The sequence below is a fragment of the Zootoca vivipara genome, chromosome 1 (genome assembly GCF_965207765.1).
Source record: "Zootoca vivipara chromosome 1, rZooViv2.hap1.1, whole genome shotgun sequence".
NCBI lineage: Eukaryota > Metazoa > Chordata > Lepidosauria > Squamata > Lacertidae > Zootoca > Zootoca vivipara.
Window position 1 is genome coordinate 25360974 of NC_142582.1, and position 25883 is coordinate 25386856.

The 25883-nt window shown below is 42.2% G+C and overlaps 1 protein-coding gene across 1 annotated transcript in view; it reads right to left on the bottom strand.

Moving 5' to 3' along the window:
• The window catches only part of CERS6 (ceramide synthase 6), an 83702-nt gene that overhangs the window by 47362 nt on the left and 10457 nt on the right, over nt 1-25883 (bottom strand). Inside the window, exons 2-3 of the mRNA XM_035133156.3 lie at nt 14314-14419; nt 11320-11450 (exon numbers count right to left, since the gene is read on the bottom strand). Coding sequence (XP_034989047.1) covers nt 11320-11450; nt 14314-14419 — 237 coding nt within the window. The remainder of the gene's footprint in view (nt 1-11319; nt 11451-14313; nt 14420-25883) is intronic.

Here is a 25883-nt window from a genome sequence, read left to right on the forward strand (position 1 = left end):
TGGAAAAGACCCTGATGTTGGGAAAGATTGAGGGCACTAGGAGAAGGGGACGACAGAGGACGAGATGGTTGGACAGTGTTCTCGAAGCTACGAACATGAGTTTGACCAAACTGCGGGAGGCAGTGCAAGACAGGAGTGCCTGGCGTGCTATGGTCCATGGGGTCACGAAGAGTCGGACACGACTAAACGACTAAACAACAACAACAATGATCTAATCTGATCACGTTTGCTCAATATCTCATACATTCAATCTTAAGACAACCATTTCAAATGGCTGAGACTTTTCCATGATGCCCAGTTTTTTTACACCTCACTCACCTGGTTGTTTTGCTTAATATCCAGCCAAAAGGACTTGGAAGGCCTGCTCACTACTTTATGAATTGGTCTCAAAAATGTCTTCCGCTTTCTCTGGTTTTTGAATTTTGTTCTACTGGACCAACACAGCTTTTGTGAGCTCCTTCCTACAACCAGTCTTACATCAAAGACAAGGAAGGAAGCACAAAATTTATCTTTTTGTGGAATACGCGCTATTGATGTTAGGTAACCTGAGCCAGGCATTAAAACTGAACTAGACTGAAACCTGAACTAGACAAATTTCACAGCATGGCTGGTGTAGGGATCAACTACTCAAAATTGCTCATATTGCCCTTATGATGCATGCAAGGGAAAGACACTTTTGGTTTGATCATTCATGTTATAGAAGCTTTTAGGATGTGGCTGTAGAAGCACAATTATGGTGAGCTATTTTCCTAAATAGCTGGAACAAATGAAACCTGGCATGGTTGGGAAGAAATGCGGCCATAAAGATGTCCATTCTACCGAAACTATTCTTCCTTTTATAGCATACCCTCCAACATTTATCCGATGAAAACAGGGATGTCCTAAGGAACCGGGACAGCTTCTGTAAAACCAGGACTGCCCCTGGAAAATAGGGACACTTAGAGGGTCTGTTATAGCCCCACTTTGCCTCGATCGCTTACAAGTGGTTTATTTAATGGCAGGGAGTATTGGACAAATTCATCACAATGGGTGAGAAGATCAGGATTTGCAACAGCACTCTTTACAGGCCACAAGTCAGGGGAGATCTAGGAATGCCAAAAATTTGAAACTGCACTATGAGGCTCTTCAGCCAAAACATTTAATTCACCCTATAATGATATATCATGGGTACAAATCAAAACACTGCCCCCAGCCTCTGCTGTTCAGGCACTCCCATTATCATACCTTTGCTGGCCAGCCATTCGTAAGGTGAACAACCATTTCTCAAAATGAACCTACTGATATGGAAGAGAAGACGCACTATCAATAATTCCCATTTCATAGAATCATAGAATCATAGAGTTGGAAGAGACCACGAGGGCCATCCAGTCCAACCCCCTGCCAAGCAGGAAACACCATCAAAGCATTCTTGACATATGCCTGTCAAGCCTCTGCTTAAAGACCTCCAAAGAAGAAGACTCCACCACACTCCTTGGGAGCAAATTCCACTGTCGAACAGCTCTTACTGTCAGGAAGTTCTTCCTAATGTTTAGGTGGAATTGTCTTTCTTGTAGTTTGAATCAATTGCTCTGTGTCCGCTTCTCTGGAGCAGCAGAAAACAACCTTTCTCCCTCCTCTATATGACATCCTTTTATATATTTGAACATGGCTATCATATCACCCCTTAACCTTCTCTTCTCCAGGCTAAACATACCCAGCTCCTTAAGCCGTTCCTCATAAGGCATCGTTTCCAGGCCTTTGACCATTTTGGTTGCCCTCTTCTGGACACGTTCCAGCTTGTCTGTATCCTTCTTGAACTGGGGTGCCCAGAACTGGACACAGTACTCCAGGTGAGGTCTGACTAGAGCAGAATACAGTGGTACTATTACTTCCCTTGATCTAGATGTTATACTCCTATTGATGCAGCCCAGAATTGCATTGGCTTTTTTAGCTGCTACATCACACTGCTGACTCATGTCAAGTTTGTGGTCTACCAAGACTCCTAGATCCTTTTCACATGTACTGCTCTCAAGCCAAGTGTCTCCCATCCTGTATTGGTGCCTTTCATTTTTTTTGCCCAAGTGTAGTACTTTACATTTCTCCTTGTTAAAATTCAACTTGTTTGCTTTGGCCCAGTTGTCTAATCTGTTAAGGTCATTTTGAAGTGTGATCCTGTCCTCTGGGGTATTAGCCAGCCCTCCCAATTTGGTGTCATCTGCAAACTTGCTCAGGGTGCCCTCAAGCCCATCATCCAAGTCATTGATAAAGATGTTGAATAAGACTGGGCCCAAGACAGAACACTGTGGCACCCCACTAGTCACTACTCTCCAGGATGAGGAGCCATTAATGAACACCCTTTGGGTTTGGTCAGTAAGCCAGTTACAAATCCACTGAATGGTAGCATTGTCCAGCCCGCATTTTACCGCACTTTGGACCATCCAAAATTCTGCTCAACAGTAAGTATAAACACTTTGAAGGCTGCAATATCAAAGGGATTTGCAATATCGAAGATTTCATCCACAGGGGGCAGCCTGTGACTGCGTAGTATTATAAAGGGATAAACTGAAGGATGCAAAACTAAAATGTTTCAAATAACACAGGCGATGATGTGCATTAGCTGAAGAGAGGAGGGGATCTGTTCTCTAATGGTTTACAAACGCTATTGTGCTACTGCTTCACTCCCAACATAAGGGTTTCACTTATTCTATTTGCATGAGTTTAACAGAGCAGACCGTGGGTACATCGGAGGGTATTAGGAAAGTATGGGGAAACCATCTTATGAACAGTGGGGGAAAGTCTGGTCAAACCCTCCTCTGTATACCATTTCTGTGAGTACAGAAAGCTATCCTAAAATTAACATTGTGTTGACATTGGACTCCTGTAAGCTCTCATATCTAGGCAAAGAATGTTCCTCCTCTCTTTTGGTGAAGATGTGGCAAAAGAAGATTGCTGTGGTGGAGCGCTCCTCTCGTTCAAATGTTTCAGAAGGAGGTATTCTCAGAGATAAATAGCTTTACCAATCAGCAATTCCACTTAGATATTAGCTCTTTTATCAAACAAGAGGGAGAGCAATCAAGGGATCAAACCAAGTTTTGCTTGCACTGTTATTGGCTGCAGCTCATTTACATAGTAGAAAGGAGAAACGACTCCCACAAAATGTGGAAGGTACAATCAAATTTGGAACATTGCCTTGTCCAAACATCTGACCCAAAACAGGAGAGCTGGCCAAGATAGGGCGAAATGAGATCTGTTTAATACAATATGATTCTCATTTATTAGTTATGTTAATACTCGTGGAGTTATGTTAATACTCGTGGAGTGGCCCACACAACTACGGTATGTGGTGTTGTCCTGAACAATGATTGCCATGAAGATTGTAGGACTCAAATATTGTATTGCTATGTTTACTCAGCAGACCTGCGTTGTTTGTTGATGGTTGTGTTGCATTTGAGACTTTATGTACTACCATGAAAATCAGTAACACTTTATATATATATTTTAAAAAGAACAGGGAGATGCACCACTGCAAAAGGAAGACTCTTGTTAAAATATGCAAAGTAGCAGGTAACTTATGCAAAGCAAAATCTTTCTATTGAATTATATGGTTGGAGACTTGACTGGCTTCCAGTTTTCTTCTTGGCTGAGGATTTAAACAGTAGCTTTAATATTTAATAGTAACAGCATCACTTGAGACCAGCGTTATCCTCAGCCAACATGCTCACCATGCATCTCTGAGATCATCGGAGGAAATTTTAGTGAGGCCAAAAACCCAAGGGTTGGGGGAGGAGGAAGAAGAGATACAACACAATACACTACATTTCTGTAGCTGTATGTGGCCATCAATAATATAGTACGGCTGGATAAGTAGGCCAGAAACACACAGTTGAACAAACATGTTTCTTAAAAAATAAAATTTCATGAACCCCTCTCCAGCTGTTCCCAGCTGCCTAATTATTCTGGCCACCTGTTCAATCAAGGTCAGTTCAATGCAATTCTTTCCTAAGAGGGTATTTCTAGGAAGGGCTTTGCAAACGCTAATGGAGCTTGATCATCTGGAGGAAATGCAGGAAAAGTGCTCAGCAAGGAAGCACCACTTTGCCACGACTCAGCCATGTCTGCAAAATGCAGCATTTAAATTACAGTACAATTCTCAATTCAGAAAGCAGATTTTTTAAAAGAAAATGGATGGACTAACAGGTTATCTAAGGACTGCTGCTCAACTTTGGACTTTGGTCAATTTCCCCCTCCCCCAAAATTAGCTCCAGAGAGTTATAAGTCTCTCCAAAAATAAGGTGGAAAATGGCATGGCAAAGAGTGAAATGGCAATCACTAATCCTCTGCTGTTTCCAGAGGTGTCCACTGGATCAAAAGCATTTCTGTGAGTGCAAGATCACCAACTGGATAATTATAGCTTCTGCCAGGGGATTAAATTGGATTCAGTCAGGGCTTTTTTTCCCAGCTGGAACTCAGTTCCGGCACCTCACAGGTGGGCACCATTGCCATTCTAAGAGAATGAGGGAGGTGTTTATGGTGAGTTCCGGCACTTCTTTTTCTAGCGAAATAGCATTGGATTCAGTTCATGTCCTTTCAGTTTTTACACTTACCATCTAGCTTTATTTTTAATGGGATTATTGTTCTGATTATTATTATTTAATCACTTGGTGGGTGACTTTGAATACTTTTAACTGATAAGCAGCTAAATGTAGTAATAGTATATAAATTAGTTAAATAAATTTAATAAAGTAGATAGGTGAGCCACAAAATGTTAGTAAAATATCTAACTTGTCAACATTATGGTTATTTGCTAATCAACCATGTTTTATACCTTTTGTATGACTAAATGCTGTGCGCTTTCCTCCACCATTTAACCATAAAGAATTGCCTTTTGGAAGGCATGGGGAGCAGCTGTGTACTTTTTATGGGGGTGGGAATGGGAGGAGGACACAACTACTTCCTTTTCTAGGGGACTCGGCAGAAACCCACGGAATAAAGATAGCCAAACGGATAATCAGATGAATTTTGTAAGTGTGCGATTTGCTCTGAGCAATTCCTCGTCAACACTGTCGACAGGATCAGGGAGAGATTTCACTAAGCAAAGAGAAACAAAAAAGTTCTTATAGGTGGATGGATGTTCAGCCGAAACTGAACAGATTGAGACCATCAAGGATGAAACTGATGGTCCAAGTCAGCATTGCATGTTTATGGCAGGATCCGATATGCAGCTGCCTTGGGGGCAGGGAGCTTTAATGGGCATAAGGAGCAACAGCACAGAATTGGGAATTTCTGAAGCCAAGGCTGAAGTGGAGAGATCTGTTGGCCCTTTGGTTTTTTTCTTTCTCCGGTAGCAGTGAAATGTTTAAGCTACTTATAAATCATCCCTGTCCTTTCTAACACTTGGATGGGATGTGTTCTTTACTCAGTGCACACTGTGGCTGCAAAGCGTGTTTCAAGTATGCTTGTGAAAAGTGTTGCCTATGAGCACGTTTATACTAGACAATAATCTTATTAAAGAAATATTTTGGGTGGGATTCAAAAATCACACTCTTTCCAATCAGACTGCCTGCAGAAGCTTTGATGTTTGCCAGATGGAACAATCCACCCTCTCCTCCCTGCATGATGGTATTATTATTATTATTATTATTATTATTATTATTATTATTATTATTATTTATACCCCACCCATCTTGCCACTCTGGGCAGCTGCCAACAGAATATTAAAAACATGATAAAACATCAGATGCATTCTAAAACTCATGAGACATTCTGGGGATTCTCCCAACCCCCCTCGGGCCAATTTTTTTGGGGGTGCATGGGTGAAGGAGGGGGGGAAATACCCGTTGCAAGTCCTTGTGCAGGGCTTCTGCTAATGGGGTTAGTTGGATGAATCTCACTCTCTTTATCACCGTCTTTATCTTTATGAAGATTTTACAATGCTAGAAGCTGAATATCTGCATTCTCTTATGGAACATGTTCAGGAGGGTTGTTTTTGAAGGTGTTCTGGTCTTCAACTCGCCAACTTATATTGTTTCATTGGTGCCACTAACACATATCAATGACTAACCCACTAGTCATCATGAGGCTTAAAACATAAAAACATGCAACAAAATATTAGAAAAGTATAGTGCGACTGCTAAAGAAATAGAAGGCAGCCAAAGCAGTTGGCATTATTAAGTAAATAGAATTTACATTCATGTAAAAAAAGAGAAAAGCCCAACATGTCGAATAAACCACTTTAAGAGCCACACACCTATAGAACAAAAACCATTGATCCAACAACAAAAAGCAGGATATAGATAGGAGGCCTGTAAGAAGGTGACTAATCTCTTTCCATATGTTCCCACGGAAATGTTCCCAGGGAATGTGGCAAAACTAAGAAATTTTTCTGCCTGAAGCCACATGGCATCTCAGTTCATCAAGGTTTGGAGTAGGAGGATGGCAAAGGAGATAAGGCAAGAGGACATACCTTTTAGGAAAGCACAGGGCTCCAAGGAATAGTCTTAGATATGCTTCGCGCTTCTCAAATAAGTGACAGAGCTATTACTGCACACCATATATAATACGTCACAGCTCCCATTTAAACTTCAAAGTATTTCCTGCAGCTGAAATGAACGGTAGATTTTTCTCCCACTTCCAGAAATACCCCCCTCCCCGTCAAGTGATCTTCCAGAGAATATTGTAGGAACAAAGAATAGCCCCCCCACCCCCATTCAGGTGTCCAAAACAGCTGCCCACTCCTGGGACAGTGCAGCAAAGAGCCCCAGATTAGACCGTGCCAACTGCAGGGCTTGCTCAGGATATAGCAAGTCCTACGCCAGTCCAGTCCTGCCCCAGAAATGCCTTGTTTTGTGGGATACCAAAAGCAGCACATTCTCCTCTGAATATTAGAGAATAAACTGAAGTCATCAAGTTTTAAGTAATCTTAAAGCTTAGTCAAATCATTATATAAAGTTTAGGAGTCGCTTTATAAAGGGACAAAACTCTAGTAGGTTGGTGTTGTTTTTTTAGAGAAACCTAAATGAAGCCTGCAAATTGCTTCCTTTGCTTTGCAGGTCCTCTCTTCCCAGGAGCACGTTTGGCATGTCATTCATGCAAGAGAAGCAGAATAATCATCAGATAATTTGCCTCTGCCACAGCGGAGAGACTAATGGGATAAGCAAGTGACTTTCCATCTTGATATGTGCTTCTAATACAGTGGTTGTTGTGAGGGAGGAATAGTGTATTTGGGTCTGTTAATTTTCGATAAGGGCTGTAACAAAGCCACATTCTGTGCCAAGTTGGCAGAGGGAGGAGGAGAACAGGAATGAAAGCAAATAAACCTGTTCAGCCCACAAAAGAGGCTATTGTTTTATCAGAGAAGACAAACATCATAATCAGACAGCTTCTTCCAAAAAAAAAAAAAGGGTAGGAAATATATAGACATGTTAAAATAGTTTTAATCTCCGTAATCTTCTCTAAGACAAAATCCCAGAAAATGTTAATGGGTATGCAGTGGTGACAAGCTGTTACCTGCTTCACACACTCCGTTTCATAAAGAAGTGTTAGCTCAGATAAGAGGACAGAGCAGCTTCCAGAAGACACAAGAAATGTTTTTTTGTGTATTGCAAGATAAAGGGACATCACCTGCAAGGTAAAAAAATGTAAGGTAAGGACAACACCTGCAGCAAGCTGCTGGCAGTGTATGTCCTCACCTTTTTCATCTTCTGTGGGCACTTGTTCACAAGGAACTATATGCCACTGGACTTGCATGAATGGAATTTCTCATCTTCCCCGCACCTTTTACCTGGGGCCCAGTAACAAACCCTCCCCCAAAACCCAGAAACTAGTTGGTAAAAGAGATGTTTCCAGACCTTAGCCTCACAGTTGTAAGATCCCCTTAGCAAGTAACACGTGCAATTAGCTCGCTGTGTATAACACACTTTTGAAGGATTATTCTCTAAAACTGAAAAGCGGCGTCTTCAGAGCCACAACAGCTATCAGGGAGGTGAAAGAAGCTTTCGAAAACAAGGCCACGTCGAGTACAAGTTAATTATTGAAAAGACGTTCAAGGGAGCAGTGAAACGTATGGGAGGAATGGTTCATGCTTTGTCGCCTGCTTAAACATTTAGCAGCCGTGTTTACCTCTTTAGTGCAGAGAAGGGGAAAAGCAGCCATTTCCTCCAAGTGCCCTCATTAGGATCTGGCTGTTCTGTTTAGTGTGGAACACTCCAGGGATTCATCAAGGCAATTCCCCCTACCACATTCTTCTATTCTATATAGCAGGGATGTCCCAACAGGTTGATCGTGGGGTGTCCCTGGCCTTTCGTGGCCCGCCCCCCCAAATCCACCAACTTTGGTTCATTCCCCCCCCCCCCAAAGCTCAACAATTTTGGCTCATCCTCCCCACCAAAAAGCTCAACTCTGGTCAATCCAATGGGTAGATCACTGCCAGTTTTTTTTATAGTGGGAGTAGATCGCAGTCTCTTGGAAGTTGGACGTGCCTGCTATATAGTATTGAAAGATGAGATGGGAAAGCAAATGAAAGAGCATTTTCTTCCCTGGCATCTTGAGCTTATTGCAAAATCAGCTTTGCGGCCCATCAAATTCTATATAAAGTTTGGGGAACAGGGGCCAAGACATCAACTTTTCATAAGTACCATCAGTCTCTCGGGGGCCTACTCCGCAATCAACTAACATGTAGTATGGCTATTCCCCAGCAATTTTGCCTCCAGATTATATCCATAGACTGTTTTGGGCTAGAAACACTGAGCAGGAAAACTATAGACTGAACCCAGGTGCAAATTCCTGCTTAGCCTCAAAGCACAAAGTCTTTTCAAAGCTCAGTCTAACCCAGGCACCCCCAAACTTCGGCCCTCCAGATGTTTTGGACTACAATTCCCATCTTCCCCGACCACTGGTCCTGTTAGCTAGGGATCATGGGAGTTGTAGGCCAAAACATCTGGAGGGCCGCAGTTTGGGGATGCCTGGTCTAACCTCTCTCGGGGTTATTGTGGTGATGACTAAAACAGGAGTGAATGATTTGCAGGCTGCTGCTACCAAACTGGCCAACCCGTTGACAAAAGAATTGTAGTATAAGACACGATGTACGCAGGAAGGTGCATTGTGTTTATAAATATGCAAAATGCAGTATCTGGTAGAAGCCACAACACTGAAGACACAAAACCATGATAACAATTCTCATCCCAGGTGTTCTCAAAAGAGCATTCTAATGCTGCTTCGTTCTTTCTTTCTTTCTTTTTTTAAAAAGGTTGCACATTTGGAACTAACACAGGTCTCTGGATAGTAAGTTTCAATGCGCCGGGGCTCCAATTTTCAGAAGCCCAGCTACACGTTATGAAAAAGGCAAGTTAGTTCATAAACATGTGGCAAAAATAAAATTCTGACTCAAAACTTCCAATTTCTTTTCAAAATTATATGGTCGATTTCTTCGTATTCTGTTACTCGCAAATCAAAGTTTTTTGGGTTGTTGTTTTTTAAGTGCCACAGTGCACTTTCATTCGTTGTCTTACAGGTCACTAAGCAGGAAGCAACAACAGAGGACATCAATATTACAAAAGCCCTGAATTAGAAACTGTGTTCAACTGAAGAGGCAGCTTTTCCCTACAAGGCCAAGATCACAGCAACTTAAAGGCACCTTCAGTAACCTCGGAATAATCTAAGAGGTGAGGGCTTGGCTCGAGTGGCACTTTATGCTCCTGCACGTTTTATGAACCTTGGTTTTATAAATTATATATTGGATAGTTCTTTAGGCGCTTCACAAACCTCATCTTATTTCTCTATCCAACTACTGCATTGGATACTGCCTAAACTGAGTTGTATATTACCTGCTTTTCTATCTGATGAGATAATTTATAATAATTTTCTTAATACCTGAAATTCTAAAAAAACAAACAAACTGGTTTGAAATCACCATTCCCTTACCTTCAACATTTATTGCACATATTCATATCCTCCCTTTCAGGATACAAATCCTTCTGTGGTAGCTTACAAGCTAGCAACCGCTGCGTAGAATGAAATTACAGCAAACAATACTAACACATTAAAAACGCATTAGGCCCCTCTCCATTGAGCAGTTGATGGAACCTCGCCCTGTTGGGGTGGAGAAGGGAATGTCGAGTTGGAAGAGGCCCTGAGGTGGACTTCATTTGCCCTCTCCCTCCTTCTATTTAGACTTGTGCCACCCCTAATGGTGGTACTGATGGTCCAGCCCCTTCTCCACCCCCCCCAAATGTAGCATAAGAGCACCCCAGTTCACCAGCAAAAATGACTGCTGCTGGCTCAGCCACCTTTCTACTCAGCAGCAGTGTCCCAATCCTATGTTGTCTGGAGGCATGGCAGGTTCACTTAAAACAAAATCTGCTTAAAATATTAGATCTAAGTGCTCATTCTGCCCTGATTAAACCTGCTAGCATGGGAATTTAATTAAGAGTTTTTGTAAAGCAATAGGAATTCAGCTGACAAATCTGAGTGCAAGGAGATGGGCTCCTGAGATTTTTAGGTAAAATGAAAGAATACCTTTCTTAAGGAGCTTGCTTGATGCATAGGGCAAATCGTTTTATATATTTCCATTTTCATTTCCAGAGCTGGATTTGATCCGTTCCCCAACGTATTAATAATGGGGCTACTATGGTAACTAAGCACGGGTAACAGTCTACCCAATGGTCAGCAGCCAGGAGACCTGCCAGATAAATGAAACTAGAGCAAAGTAATGATAGGCCATTTTACATCCCTACCCCACAACTGACAACATGCTCTTGGCTGGCAAAGGCTAAAAATCACAAGCCAGGATAGCATCCTAGGTGGAGGCAGCAGGAAACAAGTTGTTTTCAACTATTTTCTCACTCCAAAGAGTCTGGCTGCTTATAGCTGCTAAGAAAATACAGCTAAAGCAGGTAGCTGGGTGGCAGTCATGGTTTAACTAAATTTGGCCCATAGGTCTCCAATTTTACCACAATTGGTGTAAGGGAGACGAATCACTCTATTAAGTAGGTTCTGCTAAGATGTATCCCAGGTCACCTCATTAGCTGCAGAGCCAGCCTTGTACAATAGCTAGCACTGAGTTTGGACGCAGGGAACCAGCTAAATGACAAATCTGTTCTCCTTATATCCTGGTTCCTTTACAGAGTTAGAAATTACACCTGATTTTCTCAGCTGTGTTTGAAATGATTTTGCAATCCACATTCGCTGCAGTTATGAAGTGATGCTGTACTGTGAGAAGCAAGGGGGGAGGGAACCTATCCTTGACTTTGGGACAAAAATAAACAATAAACAGTGGAGCAAAACAAAGAATCCAGATTGCACAGACCCAAAAGGGAAAGGAGGGAGGCGGGAACAGTTCCTTACAAGCTTTCGCAGAATCTTCTCAGAGTGCTTGGCTTTTCCTGATTGCGTCTCTGTCGAAACCAGCGCTGAATACTGCGAACGTCCCAATCCAGTTGCTTGGAAAGCCCTTCAAGCCTCTTCTCGTCTGGATGCTACCAAACAAACAGGAAAAGGGCCAAGAAGTCACTCCTTTATTGACATTTCACATGACACAGGATAGAATAAGGTCAATTAGTAACTACAAGCTAATGACTAATATCCCCTCGACCCGGTTGGAGAAGGTGGTTTTAGCCCATAACTAAACTTTATTTGTAGACTGTTCTTCATCAGTTAGGTAGTGATCCTGGAATATCGGAAAACAAACAGTTACAAAAGCATACAGTTAAAAGCATCATTAAAACTAAAACATACTGCAAGCAGGAAGTGGCCACATTGGTTCAGCCCAAATATCTGGTGTTTAATTTATGTATTAAAGGTATGTGTGTGGGTGTGTTTTAAAGTTTGCAATAATGCTCCTAATGTAGGCATATTACTTGGGTATAAAGCCTATTAATATTTGTGGTGCATTACAAACTAAGAGTGCTATTATAAAAGGCAGCTATCAGCCTGTGGTACTGCTGAGGTGTTATGGAAGACCAGGATGATGAAGAAGAAGAGTTTGGATTTGATATCCTGCTTTATCACTACCCAAAGGAGTCTCAAAGCGGCTAACAATCTCCTTTCCCTTCCTCCCCCACAACAGACACCCTGTGAGGTGGGTGGAGCTAAGAGACTTCAAAGAAGTGTGACTAGCCCAAGGTCACCCAACAGCTGCATGTGGAGGAGCGGAGACGCGAACCCGGTTCCCCAGATTACGAGTCTACCGCTCTTAGCCACTACACCACACTGGCTCTCAATAGCAGGCTTCAGCTCTTCTGCATTGCTCAGCCTCATGTCTCTCATCTTTCTCTTGGCAATCCCCCATAGATTCTCGATGGGGTTCAGGTCAGGCGTGTTTGATGGCCAATCAAGCACAGTAATCCTATGGGCACTGAACCAGGTTTTGGTACTTTTGGCAGTGTGGGCAGGTGCCAAGTCCTGCTGGAAAATGAAGTCAGCATCCCCATAAAGCTCGTTTGTGGAAGGAAGCATGAAGTGCTCCAAAATCTCCTGGTAGACAGCTGCATTGACCCTGGACTTAATGAAGCACAGTGGACCAACACCAGCAGATGACATGGCTCCCCAAATCAACACAGACTGTGGGAACTTCACACTGGACCTCAAGCATCTGGCATCGTGTGTCTCTCCATTCTTCCTCCAGATTCTGGGTCCTTGGTTTCCAAATGAGATGCAAAAGTCGCTCTCATCAGAAAAGAGGACTTGGGACCACTGAGCAACAAACCAGTTCTTTTTTTCCTTTAGCCCAGGTAAGACACTTCTGACGTTGTTTCTTGTTCAGGAGCGGCTTGACAAGAGGAATACGACATTTGAAGCCCACCTTCAGGATCCGTCTGTGTGTGGTGGCTCTTGATGCACCATCATCTCCAGCCTCAGTGCACTCACTGTGAAAGTCCCCAACACATTTGAATGGTCTTTTCCTGACAATCCTCTGCAGGCTGCGGTCATCCCTGCTGCTTGTGCACCTTTTTCTTCCACACTTTTCTTCCACATAACATTCCATTAATGTGCTTTGATACAGCACTTTGGGAACATCCAACTTCTTTTGCAATTACCTTCTGAGGCCTTCCCTCCTTATGGAGGGTCTCAATGATGGCTTTCTTTACAACTGTCAGGTCAGCAGCCTTTCCCATGATTGTGATTCCTACTGATGCAGACTGAGAGACCATTTAAAGCAGGAATCCCCAAACTTCGGCCCTCCAGATGTTTTGGACTACAATTCCCATCTTCCCCAACCACTGGTCCTGTTAGCTAGGGATCATGGGAGTTGTAGGCCAAAACATCTGGAGGGCCGCTTGATTTAAAGGCTCAGGAACCCTTTGCAGGTGTTATGGATTGAGTAGGTAAACACTATTCTAATTTTCTGAGGTTGTGAATTTGGGGTTTTCTTTAGCTGTATGCCATAATCATCACAATTACAACAAATAAAGGCTTGACATATCTCACTTTACATGCCATGAGTCTATCTTCTATACAGTGGTACCTCTGTTTAAGAACTTAATTCATTCCGGAGGTCCGTTCTTAACCTGAAGCACCACTTTAGCTAATGGGGCCTCCCGCTGCCACCGCGCCACCTGAGCATGATTTCTGTTCTCATCCTGAAGCAAAGTTCTTAACCTGAGGTACTATTTCTGGGTTGGCGGAGTTTGTAACCTGAAGCGTTTGTAACCCGAGTTACCACTGTATTGGTTTCACCTTTAAGTTGAATTACTGAAATAAATGAACTTTTCGACGATATTCTACTTTTTCAAGTTTCACCTGTATATACCTGTTTCCCCCAAAATAAGACACTGTCTTATATTTATTTTTCCTCAAGAAGACACACTATGGCTTATTTTCAGGGGATATCTTATTTCTATTATGCATCCAGCCCTGCCTCTTCCTTGGCGCCCTCCAGAACTGCGACTATCATTATTTTCGGGGAATGGCTTATATTGCGCAAATGCTTAGAAATTCTGCTACGGCTTATTTTATGGGTATGTCTTATTTTCACGGAAACAGGGTACACACACACACACACACCCTGTGCAACCCGCATCCCAATCTTGGATCTTGGAGATGAATTGCACTGGGCCTCTTAAAATATTAATCAGTTCTTTTTATTGCCAACTTGAGCTAGGTGACTAGGTCTTGAAGCACTTTCATACAGCACTCCCAATGTAGCATCACTCCAGCACGTTAAATGGTGGCTCCCAGAGCCAGACACTCACCAGAGCACTGCTGCCAAACAGTAAGCCCATCAGGAAGTCCACCAAAGGGCATTTTGCCAATGCCCCCACTCCAACCCAAGTTATTTCATATTTCATGATGAACCTATCCCTTCTCCCAAAGTAAACATTTTTTAGGTACATACCATACCTTTGTAATTGCAGTGAAGACTTTTTCAAGAATAGCGTTAGGCTGAGCTTTCCGTGGTCCATTGGCCTGGACTTTTAGGCCTAAGGCACATGGCTTGGCTATAAACCTACAAAGTTAAAAAAAAAGTAGAGGAAAAATAAGGCATTAGACACAAGTGGTGAGATAATCAAAACAGCTCACTGCAACTCATTCACATAGCAGGAGAACGTGTTTTCCCAGAATGTCTCAACTGGCCCCCCTGCCATCAAACCTATTCAGAGAAGATGTAGGAGATGAAAGTGTGTTGCAGAAGCTAAATTGTAAATAATAATTATAGAGTATTACAGAGGCTGATTGTCCACTTCTGAAGCTTTACTCCACAGACCCTTGTTTCTAGCTGAAGATTTAGAGAAGTGGAAAAAACTGGAATATTAACCTCTGCTGCTGCTGCTGCTGCTGCTGCTGCTTGTAATTAAAACAGAAAAGCTCACAATTACAGAGGAATTCCTGGATTATCCTAATGAACAGAAGAGAGCAAGTCAAATGCTAGGTTTAAAGACAGAGAAAGCTTAACACCCAATAGGTATTTAAGCTCATTTTACAGAGAGGTGGTAGGGAGACAAGAGCAGTTTCTCTTGTTATCAGCTCATCAAATATACAAAAAGAAAAGCATTTCCGCATTAGCAGACAATGGCAATATCCACATACTGCATAGTAGCCAAATACACACACAAACAAAATTGTGCCAGGGCATTCCTGGGCTCCAGCAGAAATTTATCTCCCCTAATCAGGCTTCTCTTGGCTGACTGGGTATTCACTGCATCAGAACACACTCTCTCCCTCTCCCTCTCCCTCTCAGTGGCAAAAGCAAAACACAGATGAATTCAAAATGGATAAGCAAGGACAGTGTCTAACATAAACTATGTTCAATTCATATCCCAAAGGAGCTAGATTAGGAAGCGACCTTCAGTTTTGCTCTGCGTCTTCAGTTGCAGAGTCTCCTACAAATATGCCTGGGCAGGACTCCAGGCCCCCATATCAGCTCCATGATGAGCAAGCAGCTGATAAAAGGCTTCTCACATCCAACTTTTGAATCCTACAAGTTGGGGAAAGCTTCAGCTTATCATGTTAGCATTATTGGCACGGGAGACTTGCCAGAGGGATGGGGGGAAATAGCTGGCAATCCTTCATACAGAAGCAGCTTATGTCTGGGTGGGGGTGGGGGTGGGGGTGGAGAGAGTCTATCACTTATTAATTAAATAATAAAACATTGCTGAGTCACAGCCAACAAAAATCAAATCAGATATTAGAATGGAGCTGTTGACAACACTTCTGTTTATCAGTGAAGCCTGGAGACCTCCAGGGAATGTAAAGAGACTGCCAACTGGGGAGGAGGGGGCGGTTATACGCCAGCACTGATCCCCATGATCACAACACTTAAGCCATGTTTACATCTTAACCACTGAGCCAGAGCTTTCTTGCACCATTGCAACTTTGGGATGCAGTGCAAATTGGCAATTAGCTGTAACTACTTATGTCTCCACCCTGCACTTATTCTTTATAATTTGTGCTTTTGCTGTGTTGCACAGGGCTGGAATTTTATCTTGGTTGCTTAGCATGCCCGCCGCTGGAAGGTGGAGACATATATATATCTGGGCAATGATGGAGAGGGGAGATTCCCACATTATCCTTTTTTGTGCAATTTGAAATCGAACTGCATGGGCAGAGGGACAGATTATTTGGAGGTGCTGATGATCGGGCTAACTGGGATTTTCAGGCATTGTCAGTTTTGCAGGGAACCTCTCCATCACATCATGTGTTAGGTAAGAGGGCATGCCTTGTGGGGCAAATTAAGACCCCTGCTGGACCTAATTAAACATGCAGTCCAGAGCCCCCCCCCCCCCGCTCTTTTGTTTCCTGCCTATATTTCCAGCCGTTTGTGAGGAGCACCAAGCTCACAGGGGCTGTCACCATGGACTGTACTCCACAGAGGAGGGCTTTAATATAAATAGTGTATCAGTCCCAGAAAATCTCATCTGCAGTCCTAATGCCTAACACAACACATACATAGACTTCTCCACAAATACCTATGGAAATGCAGCTCCTTCCCAAAGATATATATATATATATATATATATATATATATATATATATATATATATATATATATATTGTGGGGGAATGTAAGTGTATCTTCTCTGCATTAGCATGCTAAATTTCATGCTGGCCACATCCAAACATCAACTAGAACCGAATGCCATTTTTTGTCAAATGCCTCTCATGACTATGTGTAGTGGGTCAGACTCCCCCATTGTAATGAGTGACACAATTCACTCAGGGAGAGTTTGTGTGTGTGCGTGTGTGTGTGTGTGTGTGTACACAGATCCATTGTTCCCAAGCATTTTCTCTGCCAAGGCGTAACTCAGATTTTCTGGATTTGAGCTGTAGCAACTTTGTTTAAAAGCAACCTGAGAATATCAGACGCAACTAGAATTGAGCACCAAATGTAGCAGATCCTTTCAATATTTCACCAACTCATTTGTCTTTCAGGTTGTTCCAAGGGAGATAGCAAAACCTCAATTCTGCTTGTTAATGTTTTTTTGATCACCAATATGGATGCCAGGGAGAAATCTAAAGTTTTCTCAGTTTTAAAGTTAAATCCTCCAAATTAAAAGACTTAAGATAAATGACACCACTGTACTGCAACCTTCATAAGTCTTCAAGGAACTCAAAAGAAAAAAATCCAATAGCTCTTTTCCATTTGACTCATTGGACACAGAACATGATCGGCTTTAAATTCTGTTTGCAACGCAAAGGAGTGAAGTTCATTCAAAATTACAGTACCTGCCAATTACACCAAAGTTCCACCAAAATGCGGTCCATGGACCACCAGTGCTCCATCAGCTTTATTCAAGTGGTCTGCAGAAGTGATGGGGCGGTAAGGTGGCTTTGCCTTCCTTAGAGGATTGACGCCATGGCTGGCAGAAATATAGGGAAAGGCACAGAGCAAAGAGGCTGAGAAGGCAATTGAAAGGAATGGAAAGTGGAAATGAAGGATGTAGACACAAAAAAAGGGAAGAAACTAAGAGAGGACAAGTACGGTGCATTACAATTCTGAAACAGGCAAAAAAATCAAATGGTCCACCAAGTCCGTCAGCAATTTTCAAGTGGTCTGGGGGTGTGTGTGCTTGGGAACGACTGAGCTCCATATGCAGGAGCCCGTCATCTGCAACATAAGCTGTTGAAAGTATTATCTCCAAGAAGGGAGACGTGTTTCATATGTGAAGGACAGTCAAGTTTAGTGTAAATACAACTCCGTCACTGGGTGATGGCCATCAGCCGCCTTAAACTAACCCCCACAAAAAGAAAGAACTTTGCACTTATTGCAAAGTCTGCCTGGGGTGTTTCTGGTTTGTAGATTTAACATATAATGTGATTTCCTAAAGAGCAAAAGGATGGAAAAACAGAGGGCATGATGGGGGGAGAGTCTCTCTCATATGAAGTGGCATTTCCACTGGTATTTTGAAAAAGACATGCTGTTCCTTTTCCAACAGTTTCACAGCAGATTTCCTCACATTGCCTACATTCTGCTCGCTAAAGAGCAGACTTTTGTTTTGGATTCATAACTGAACTGATCAGGATTTTAAAAATAATAATAATAATGAGACAGTTATTCAGAAAGAAGAGTTTTCACCAGATCACCAGATTAAGTCCAGCGTTCAAGGATATTCCCCCACCCCGACTTCTAGATACCTGTATGAAAAAAACATTTATTCAAACACACAACAGATATCACTGTGCCCTTAGTCAAGTCCTTCTATAGTACTGCTTATGAAATAACTGGTAAAGTATGCCAGATATATCTGAGAAGCTTTTATATTAAATGTAGGACAAATCACAAATGCTTACAGATGGGGATGGCGTGTTCAAGGATTACATTTGTGGGTGGGATGAGGGTACTAAGTGGTTCAAGTTCAGACTTCAATGGAATTGCACCCATTTGTGTTAGAACGGATGGTTACAACTGTCCAAAATTACACAATATTTCGATGTCTTCCAAGGTTTAAGTGATGCAAATGACACGTAACTGCAGACCGTCTAACCCACTAAGCCGTTAGTTGTTGTTGTTTAGTCATTTAGTCGTGTCTGACTCATCGTGACCCCATGGACCAGAGCACGCCAGGCACTCATGTCTTCCACTGCCTCCCGCAGTTTGGTCAGACTCATGTTAGTACTATGTACTTAATAGATACAACACACACTTGAAATGTCCCAGCCTCCTGCTCCATAGCCTATTTTCCCCAGATGTCCATTCAATTGCTAACCCAGGCACTCATGTTCTCACCTTCCAAAGCACTATGCCTCTTATTCCATATCTCCTATATCTTTACTACCCACAGCCACCCATTCAGACACTAAGGTTTCATATTTTATCTGCCCCACTCTCAAAGCAGCCTGCCTACACCCCTTTTCCTCTTCATACTTGATATCCAAAGGTCACTTCCAGAACTCCCCACCACACAGACACACACATCACCTATGGTAAATAGAAAGGAGAAGGCAATCATCTATAGTTCAGCTCCCAAGTTACTACTTATGGCATGAGCTGGATAGCAGCTTAGGGTGGCATTCAACAAACTTACTCGGGGTAGATCCACTGAAATTAAATGGGCCATGACTAACTGGGTTGATTAATTGCAACAGGTCTACCCTTAGCAAAGATTTGTTGAATACCACCCTCAGTCTGCTTCATAGGATTGCTTAAGAACAAAAGGGGAAGAGGAGCATGTGTGAAAATCCTGAGGGTTTTTTTGAGAGCAAGGTCAAGGTAACAATTCAGCAAGCAACTTGAACATCAGTTGCAAGCAGAAAGCTAAAGATGGCCACAGCCATATCAGTGTAGTTGCACTTTGGGGAACTACGTAATCTCTGTGAAAGAACAGGCTATTAATTCTATACTTGCTAGCGTCTCCAGGCTGTAAGCCACAGGAACAGTTTGCTGACTGCAGCAATGCAAAAGGTATCAATCGGAATCACCAAATCTGAGGGGGAATTTGTAGTCCTCTTGTCAGATGCAGAAAACAAAGTATTAGCCTTCCATCCAATCATGCCTTTCACTTCCAAGCCTACTTCCCTCTTGCACAGGGAAGCTATTTCACCTACACCCTTTATTACAACTTGTAGTATCTTGTCCCAGTGAGCACAGCTGGCAGAAGCCAGAAGGTGCTGAATCCTAAAACCCCTCCAGCAGAATTGACTTGAGTGTTAAAATTACAGCTTTAATGATGGAATTGTTCTTATCTTTGGAGTTGTTTCTACTGTATACCTTGTTAGACGCGTTGAGTTTCTCTTTCGGAAGAGAAAGGTGGGCCAGAAATTATTCAACAGATACAAATGTTGCAAGCCTACATTCATATTAGTTAGAACACAATTTTAGAAAAGCATATACAGATGTATTGCAAAGTCAAAAATAAATACTTCACAGCCAGCTGGTTAACATCTGATGCATTATCTAAAAATAAAATTGCTCTTTAGGCTTAAGTTTTCCAAAACAATTGGGGGGGGGAGAAGAAACATTCACTCATTTGTGCTGGTTTGGATGTTAATACTTCTAATGCATTTAACTCAGAATATCAGTGCTTTATAGGAGACATCTTGAGTATTTATTCCTTCTTTTCTTCAGTGAACATACCACTGTGCTTTTCACATAAGCAATCTGAAACTAAAGGCCAGGAGACTCATTATTTTTGCTATAGGAATGCCACCAAAGATTGACCCTCTCTGGCATCGTATTCCCCTTCCCCAGCTGCCTGGCATATCTGAACGGAGACAGTGTCCGTACTCCTAATGCTACATTCCCCACAGTCACAGGTAGTGGAGGTAGAGTACGGGTGGGGATCCCGTTGCCCTTCAGATGTTGCTGAACCACAGCTCCCATTATCCCTATCCACTTGTCATTCTGGCGGCTGCTGGAGGGAGTTGTGTCCAACATCTAGAGGCCCACAAGTGCCTCACCTTTGACATACGAGTTTCAGGACCCTGAAGGATGGTGCAAATGCTTGCAACAGTTACTCTGCGCCTGGATTCTCTTGTAAAGCAGTTTGGGGGCAACATCCATCAGGCTCAAATGGCTACCATGCACTCCATCTCTTAAGAGTCACTTCAGGTGTGCAATGAGCCACATGGTGCCTGCCTGAAGACTCCTCCAATATTCAAGCTGTTTGGATGAAGTTGCAAACTGTGCATGCAGTTCCACCAACTTTAATCACGCAACAGCAAATGCACAGTGATGGGAGGGAAAGATTGGGTTTTAGGGACAACCCATATAAAACTTTACGCATTGAAAGGGACGGAGGGAGTAGTGAAGTTCTGGTTAAAGAGAAATAAAGCAATCTGTTTTTAAAAAGATGGAACAAAAGATACCTTTTTAAAAGTAGTGTGATGAATATGGATGCACTTGGAGCAACATAGTGGAAAGATGCAACGTTGAAGTGCACAGAGAACTACTTGCCTTGTGGAACCGTCTCCATACACCTGGATTCTAAGCTACCTGCATCCATGAATTCGGCCCAACATAGATAGGTGCATCCTCAGAACATGCACCATGTGCCCATTGTGACAACTATTACCTTAAACACTTGGTTAGAGGGTTGGGAAGAGAAAAACAGCATTTCACTTTCTTTTCTTGTACCAAACAGAGGAACAGATTCCTTCTTTGGAATTCTTCTACCTGAAGGAAAAGTGCTGGAAAAGCTATTCATGTTTTTTTTTTTTTACAATTATGACAAGACAACAGAATGAGAGTTAGCTTCATAATTGATACAGTAGGAGGAAGGCATACAGTTTTAAGATAAATGCTCTTCCTTATCCAATGGAAGTATTATATATATATATATATATATCTAGAGAGAGAGAGAGGATATTATATTTGACATCACAAGTACCTTAAAAATATGAGTCATTTTCTTGACACCTGCTATTTTGTGCCACTATCACTCCCTCTAATAGGGAACTCAAATGATGAGTGCCAATTAGAGCCAAAACGGGACTACAGAAAAGGGAACATGCTGTGTTAGTTGGAAAAGAAAAATGAAGGAAACTGGAAAGAGGAGTGGAATGTTATTACACCTTGCAACTGAGGTAGCCAATGTGGTGCCCTCTATATGTTGTTGGACTACAACTCCCATCAGCCCCGGCCAGCAGGAACAATGGGAGCTGATGTTCAACATCTGTAGGGTGCCATGTCTTATGGTATCCTGGAGAACGGATTAAGTGAATGCAACGCTGGGCAGGAGATAGGATAATAATGTGTTGTAACATTTTGTTGCAGGTTTCACTTGAATTCTAAAGAATCCAGGTTCAGACCTCTTGTTCATAGCTTTTTTGCAAGAAGAGGGGCAATCCACACTTTGGTAATGTGTTTTAATAAAAGAATATTATGGAAGGCAGAATTATTTCATGTATGGCAATGAACACAGCTGCTGGAGATCTTGTTATGAGATCCCAATGGCAATATGCTTATTTTTCATTGATACACTAATAAAAGTCATAAGTTTTCAGTTATTTTTTCTTCTTAATATACAGTATGGCAATTTAAAACCAACCAATATTGAGTACAGACTAACCTATAAAAACTTGTAAAGTCAGATATTGTTAATAACCACATTTTGTGAAGAAAACTATTTTTTCCATGGAAGCTTCAGGCAGTGTCAGAAACAGCCTTTGAAGATTTTTAGGTAATTGCTTCAGAAGTGCCTGCCTATTCAGGAAGCATTGTTCACGTTCCAAATGTATCATTTCAGTGATGTCAGCATGAAGCAAATCTAACTGTCTTATGTGCTTTTGTGACATCATCCTGTTTGCTACATCACCCTCAATTACTAAGTAGCACTTTTTTATGTTCAAAAGAGCTCACCTCCAAATAGGTATGCATGGGATCGCAGCAAAACTCACCTGCACTTTCAAGCCTTATTGTTTAGTATCTTTGCATGTGTGCAAAGAGCCAAGCAAAATTCTGTCTCCTGTGAGTCAGATAATTCTGTCAGGCAAAAAAGCTATATAAGCCAGTGGTAGGCAACCTAAGGCCCATGAGCGGGATGCGGCTCAATTGCCTTCTCAATCCGGCCCACGGATGGTCCGGGAATCAGCATGGTTTTTACATGAGTAGAATGTGTGCTTTTATTTAAAATGCATCTCTGGTCTGGGTTATTTGTGGGGCATAGGAATTCATTCATTCCCCCCCCCAAAAAAATATTATCCGGCCTCCCACAAGGTCAGAGGGACAGTGGACCAGCCCACGGCTGAAAAAGGTTCTTGACCCCTGATATAAGCTATATGACACAAAGCTGCGAATTATACGCCTAGGCTGAATAAATAACCCCACAGAAGCTATTAGCCTCCTTGGATTCTATACTGGTACGAAAAAGAGTTGGGACACTTCCTGAATGTGTACGTGTGTGTGTGTGTGTGTGTGTGTGTGTGTGTGTGTGTGTGTGACAATAGCAATTAAAATGTAACCGGCTGTATTAGCTTTGACCCAGTTTTAATAATTATAACCAGTTATGCATACTTCAGCAAATATCTGAATTTCAAATTGAGAAAGTTTAAAATCTAAGAAGTCTGCCATTAGCCACAGGCGACAAGGAAATTGTATGCAGGAAAGTGATCAGGCTGCTGGAGAAAGGGGCACAGTGGTCTGCTCCTCCTTGGGTGAAGAGAGGGCTATAAATATGGTAAATAAATGAAAAGGTTACTCACAGAATGCACAAAACTAGGAATCAGCAACCAATTTGAAGGTGGGCCATCAACCATCCGGGCCCTAGAGATCCAATAATGATAACTGCTTTTCTAGACCTTCCTCTTTCAACTTTCCATTGTCTGAAATGTCAGTCAAAATATTTAACTATTCATCTCCCTTGCTCATCTTCCACTTGTAATACGTGCAGCCATAGGAACAAGTCCTTCTGTGCCTTATTATATTAATCCATTCATTGGCATAATTAATAATTTCAACCAACTAAAGACAGATGTTTGGCAGTCCCTAATATAGAGCATCATAATCATGAAGCTCATCTCACTGCCTTGTGTCAGCGGTTTAATGTGGAGATTAATTATTCGGAAACAGTTTGGAGTAGACACTCCTATCTTCTGGGATCTGGCTGGAAAACGATTAAAGGGAAGTGGAATTAAATAATGATGTACAGGTACACAAAGTACAGGTACACGAAGTAATTATGAAGATAAAGGACAGATATAAGATCACAATTTGTTCCACCTTTATACCGTTATTCTTTTTTCCTTGGTTTAACGCAGGCATCGGCAACCTCCGGTCCATGGAGGCCGTTTATCCAGCCCACGGGCCGCCCATGAACCGAGCTGCCCGCTCGGCAAGTCCCCCACGCACTGCGGTAAACTGGCGCAGCGCGGCACGGGGACTCGCCAAGCGGTGCCAGAAATCGCATCTACGCAGCCGCGGACATGCGCAGATGCCATTTCCGGTGTTTGGGACATGGGCAGCACGGCACCGGAAATCGCTTCTGCGCCTGTGCGGCCCATGTCCGGCCCATGGATGATAGTCCGTGGGAATCCTCCAGCCCACGGGCAGAAAACGTTGCCGACGCCTTGGTTTAATGCAACAGGAAATATTTCTAAATTGGGGGCTTTGGCTAAGAAATCAGATGCATAGGATAAAATATGTACATTTTTCCACTAACATATAACCTCTGGACTAGACCTCAAAGGTTCTGTGGACAATGTGTGCATGTGCGAGAGAGGGAGAGAATGAATACACCAATCGTCTGGCAAACAATTAATTCATTACATCGTGTATTTCAACTGCAAAGATAGTAGGAGAGACCAAATCTGTGGTGGATATTTGGCTCTGAAGTCCCTGACATATAGTGATGGTGAAAGTCACTCATTATAATGAGCCTCTGGGAAAGACAGAGAAACATGAAAACAAGATGCTTTTTGTTTTACTGTGAAAAACTCATGTGAAGAAGTCTACCAAGAAATAGTAAGTACTGTAAAGAGGGGGGGGGGAGACTTTTTAAGTTGTAGCACTCTTTCTGGTATTTCTTACAAAATTTATTTTGTGTCTGTGCATACAAAAAATGAATTTGTTCAAAAAAGCATAATCTGTACCAATAAAAAAAACCTTATTATCAGAACCCAAATTTTAACACGGCCTGTAATTGTAATTAAATTAGAATGAAAAAGACAATAGTAAAAGAACTGTTGCAAAACCTGGAGTGTGCACACTCACTGCTCCAGCAACAAAGATGGGCATATGCAATTGAATACTGCCCAATATTGCAGAATGAGAAGAAAATCCAATGTAACAAAGCAAGCCTGTGTGCACCTTGGCACAAGCACAGCTTGAAATATTAGTTTCAGCATTTGCCTAACCTATTAAATGTACACCCTAAAAATAAAATAGTGAATTTGTCTAATTGGAAACATAGCTGCATTTCAGGCATTTGATTTTTTTTTAAACCCCCCACAGATTTATAACCAACTTAGTCTGCTATGTTGAACAATTTGATAGAACTAGGTCAAATCTTTCTCTAGATTTGGCTCTGGCCAATCTCAGTCAATTCACCTATGTCTTGAGAATTTATTTCTGTTCTTTTCTTTTTAATATTTATTCTAGACCTTGACATGCATTGCTCCATTAAAAGGTAGACAGTGGGAAGCAAAAGAAGGAACCAGATACCAGTAGTCTCTTGTCTATTTCACTAATTCTAATCTTATCAAGTCTGTTCTTAGTTCTTTTTTTTTTTGTTAACAGATCAGTGACTACATCACTTAGAGAAAAGGGGGTGGGTGGAGGGATGTCAGAAGAGAAACTGCTTTTTTAAATGGAGGTGACAAGATGACAAAACAAAAAGACAGCAGATGCCAAATAGCCAGGTGTATGGCTTTTTAAAAAAGAAAGAAAGAAACTTGCCAGTGAATCATATAGAAAAAAAGATTTTACATAGATGATGAAGAAATGTATTTTCAGAGTGGAGCTTACCAGTTAAATGTAAGAGGAGGGCAGTGTAGTATTTGAATTATCTTTTCTTTGTTTGCAGAATGTAGGGTGGACAGAGGCAGGTCTGGAATATGTAAGGCTACCTTACCTGATTGGGTGAGCAGTTAAGAGGCTGCTTTAGCATGTGAAAAAGTCAGAGAGTTTGGTGACCCAAGCACAGAGCAAGACCCCAAGGATAGGCTCTCCATACTCCACCATACTATGAATACTGTCCTCAATAGACATGAAGGCATGGAGAAAAGTTGCAGCCTGAAAAGGGAAGATAGCTGCAATTTGAAAAGGGAGGTTTTGGACTATGAATGTCCTCTTCTGGTGACAATCAGCCGTGCACACTTGCCCCATTCTTAAGTGTGCAGAGCAAAATAAGCACAGAGGGGCGATGTGCTCACTCTCAGTCAAAATGTCCACAAAGTGAATACAGTGGTACCTCGGGTTACAAACTTAATTCGTTCCAGAGGTCCGTTCTTAACCCAAAACCGTTCTTAACTTGAGGCACACTTTCAATGATGGGGCCTCCCACTGCTGCCGCGCTGCCGGCGCACGATTTCCATTCTCA